The sequence below is a fragment of the Vigna unguiculata genome, chromosome 4 (assembly GCF_004118075.2).
Source record: "Vigna unguiculata cultivar IT97K-499-35 chromosome 4, ASM411807v1, whole genome shotgun sequence".
Taxonomy (NCBI): domain Eukaryota; kingdom Viridiplantae; phylum Streptophyta; class Magnoliopsida; order Fabales; family Fabaceae; genus Vigna; species Vigna unguiculata.
In genome coordinates, this window is record NC_040282.1 from 16,788,378 (window position 1) to 16,792,002 (window position 3,625).

Sequence of the window (3,625 nt, forward strand, 5' to 3'; positions counted from 1 at the left end):
GTCTGAGGATGATAGGCGGTGCTCATCCTGAGCTGAGTACCCAAAGCGTTCTACAACGACTGCCAGAACCTCGATGTGAACCTCGGGTCTCTATCTGACACAATACTCGCTGGCACTCCATGTAATCTAACAATCTCTCACACATACAAATCTGCCAGCCTATCCATATTCATCTTTTGGTTAATCGGCAGAAAATGAGCACACTTCGTCAACCTGTCTACTATCACCCAGATTGAGTCGTGCCCTCTCACTGATCTCGGCAGGTGAGTGATGAAATCCATGGAAATGCTGTCCCATTTCCACTTTGGAATATCCAGAGGTTCTAACATACCACCCGGTCACTGGTGTTCTATCTTCGCTTTCTAACATACCAAGCAAGAAGCGACGTAATCAGCCACATCCGTCTTCATACCCGTCCACCAAAAAGAGGCTTTCAAATCCTTGTACATCTTAGTCATACCCGGATGTATGCTAAGACGACTCTTATGCCCCTCATCTAGGAGCATCTTCCTCAAAACCCTGCTGTTTGGAACACACTCTCTCTCCCTGAACCGTAGTATCCCATCTCTGCCCATTCGGAAATCCTTCCTCTTCTCAGTGCCCAACTCACCAATTATCAGCTGTAGTTCCTGATCCTTACCCTGTTGCACCCGGAGCTCATCTAGGAACTCATTCGTGATCCTCAACATGCTGCATCGTATCTGTCCAGGCCCCATATCCAACCCCAGATTCATGTCCCTCAACTGTTCTATCAGCTCCAACTCTCTAATCATCATAGCTGGTACATGAATTCTCTTCCTACTCAAGGCATCCGCTACGACATTAGCTTTACCAGGGTGATACAATAGCTCAAAGTCGTAGTCCTTTAAATACTCCATCCAACGCCTCTGTCTCATATTCAGCTCTTTCTGATCAAACAAGTATTTCAAGCTTTTATGATCGCTGAATACCTGGAATTGCGCTCCGTACAGGTAATGCCTCCATGTCTTGAGGGCAAACATGACTGCCGCTAACTCCAAGTCGTGTGTCGGGTAATTCTTCTCATGCACCTTCAACTGTCTCAATGCATAGGCTACAGGCCGTTTATCCTGCATCAGCACACAACCTAACCCCTGATACGAGGCATCACAATACACCTCAAATGTTTTAGTCGTGTCAGGGATTGCCAATATCGGTGCGGTGGTCAGTCTTCTCTTTATATCCTCGAAGCAAGCTTCACACTCGTCTGTCCACGAGAAAGGCTGGTCCTTTCTCGTAAGTTGTGTAAGAGGACTCACCATTTTGGAGAAACCCTCCACAAACCGTTGATAATACCCTGCCAGACCCAGAAAACTCCGCACCTCTGAAACTATTTGGGGCCTCTCCCACTTCACCACAGTCTCTATCTTTGCCGGATCAATGGCTATTCCTTGGGCTGAGATCACATGGCCTAGGAATTGTACCTCTTCCAACCAGAATTCACATTTCGACAATTTCCCATACAACTGGTGCTCTCTGAGAATCCCCAATACTACTCTCAGATGCTCTGCGTGTTCTTCCCTGCTCTCGGAGTAGATCAGAATGTCATCGATAAAGACTACTACAAACTGATCTAGGTAATCAACACACAACCGGGAGCTACCATCTTTCCTTTTCACTAACAGAACTGGTGCTCCCCACGGTGATGCACTTGGTCGGATGAACTTCTTCTCAAGCAGATCCTCAATCTGTTTCTTTAACTCAGATAACTCAGCAGGCGCCATTCTGTACGGTGCCATAGAAACTGGCCCAGCGCCAGGGATGAGATCAATGGAGAAATCTACATCCCTGCTAGGCGGTTACTCTGGAATCTCATCCGGAAATACATCTGCATATTCATCCACTACCGGGATCATGCTGATCTTCTCGGCCGTGCTCATCTTCTCTGCCTGAGCCACAATCATGTAACATGTAGCTCCAGCCTCAATCTCCCTCACCGCCTGATTAGACGAGATAAGTTCTAACCCCACCGTATCAGGAAACACTATCTTGCGCTGCCCGCAATCAATGACGACATGGTTACTCAACAACCAATCCATGCCCAGAATCACATCTAAACCCTCCATCGGCAAGCATATGAGATTCAGCCTGAACCTACGGCCTGCCACCTCCATAGGACACCCCACGCACATAGAAGTGGTGGATACCTCTCCAGACACTGGCGTCGCAACTAAAAGCTCGCACCCCAGCTCTCGCATCGTGAGCCCGAGCCTCCTCACACATTCATTAGACACAAACGAATGAGTGGCTCCCGAGTCGAAGAACACCACTACCTCGTGGTCACACAACAAACATAGAAACTGCAAAAGGTTACCTGACTGTTTCGCCTCTGTAGTCGTCAAGGCGAACACACGCCCCGGTGCTCTGGGTCGGTCTCCTACTGGCCTCTTAGCTGGCACACCGCCAGCTGGTCTTCTGTTAGGATACTGACGTGCAAAGTGCCCTGTCTGCTGACATACGTAACACTTACCAGTGCTACTGCCTCCACCTGTACTGCTGGCCGGTCTAGTGCAATCCCTCCTCAAGTGTTCCCCGCCACAGTTATAACACTATAGCCTCCCCCAGGTAGTCAGCGGTCTACTATAAGGTTTCCTCTGTGGTCTGACATCTGGGGTAGTCCTCTGCTGTTTCCCTCCACTACTCGACCCGGTCTCCAACTGCTCCACAGTCTTGGCCTGCTCGACCAAAATTGGAAACTCTCTAATCCGAAGCGGCACAATGAAGCGGCATATCTCATGTTTTAATCCGCCCTCGAACCTCTTACACCTCCACTCCTCGGTGACTACTGGAGTGTAGAAACGCGCCAGATATTCGAACCTCTCAATGTATGCCGCCACAGTCATGGTCCCCTGCTGAAGAGTAAGGAACTCTGCCTCCCTCTCGTGCCTCGCACTGTCGGGAAAGTACTTCTCCAAGAACCTCGTCCTGAAGGCAGTCCAAGTCACCTGCTCCTCACGAGTCTGCATCAACTGCTGCATCCCCTGCCACCAATACTCTGCGTTTGCCACCAGAAGAAATGTGACAAACAACAGCCTCTGCTCATCCGTGCACCCCAGCACTCTACAGATCTTCTCGCATTCTCGCATCCAGGCATCTGCCTCATCAGGAGTGGCCTTGCCAGAGAACTTGGCCGGCCGGTGTTTCATGAAATCCTCCATCGATACTGGTCGGGTAGGTGCCACTACAGCTCTGGGTGGCGCCGCTATGGGCTGCATCGCGTCCACCATACGATGGATCGCCTGAGCTATGTCATCAGCTCCAGCTGTGTTTCTCCTCCTCCGGTTAGCCATAGCTCGTGCGCGCCACATTTTATAGCTGTTCACACACACAGCCCGTATTAGGATTTCATATCCAGAAATAAACTAATAATCACAGAAAATTAGTCACACAATGTAACACGATATGCTCACTCCCCATAGACCCCAAAATCATTTTGAAAACCATTGCTCTGATACCAAATGTAACATCCCGTCAGGATATTACTGATTTATAAATAAATTAATGAAATAATTAAACAATGTGTTTAATAATACTTTATTTTCCCAAACGCGGGAAAATTTAAAACATTATTAAATGAGCGGATAAAGTTTACAACGTCCATTACAAA

General features: G+C 48.5%; 1 protein-coding gene across 1 annotated transcript; it reads right to left on the reverse strand.

The window, feature by feature from the left end:
- Positions 1-1,817: 1,817 nt before the first annotated feature.
- Positions 1,818-3,308, reverse strand: LOC114180548. The gene is made up of 2 exons (XM_028066858.1): positions 2,625-3,308; positions 1,818-2,465 (listed from the first exon to the last, which is right to left on the reverse strand). The coding sequence occupies exons 1-2, from the start codon at positions 3,306-3,308 to the stop codon at positions 1,818-1,820; spliced, it is 1,332 nt and encodes a 443-aa protein (XP_027922659.1).
- Between the last annotated feature and the right edge of the window lie 317 nt (positions 3,309-3,625).

What these genes read in the sequence shown, in the direction of transcription:
- LOC114180548 (XM_028066858.1), bottom strand. Translation starts at nt 3,308, where the DNA reads ATGGCTAACCGGAGGAGGAGAAACACAGCTGGAGCTGATGACATAGCT. An exon ending in AGCAGAGGACTACCCCAGAT is followed by an intron (nt 2,466 to 2,624) that starts GTCAGACCACAG and finishes GTATGTCAGCAG; the next exon opens with ACAGGGCACTTTGCACGTCA.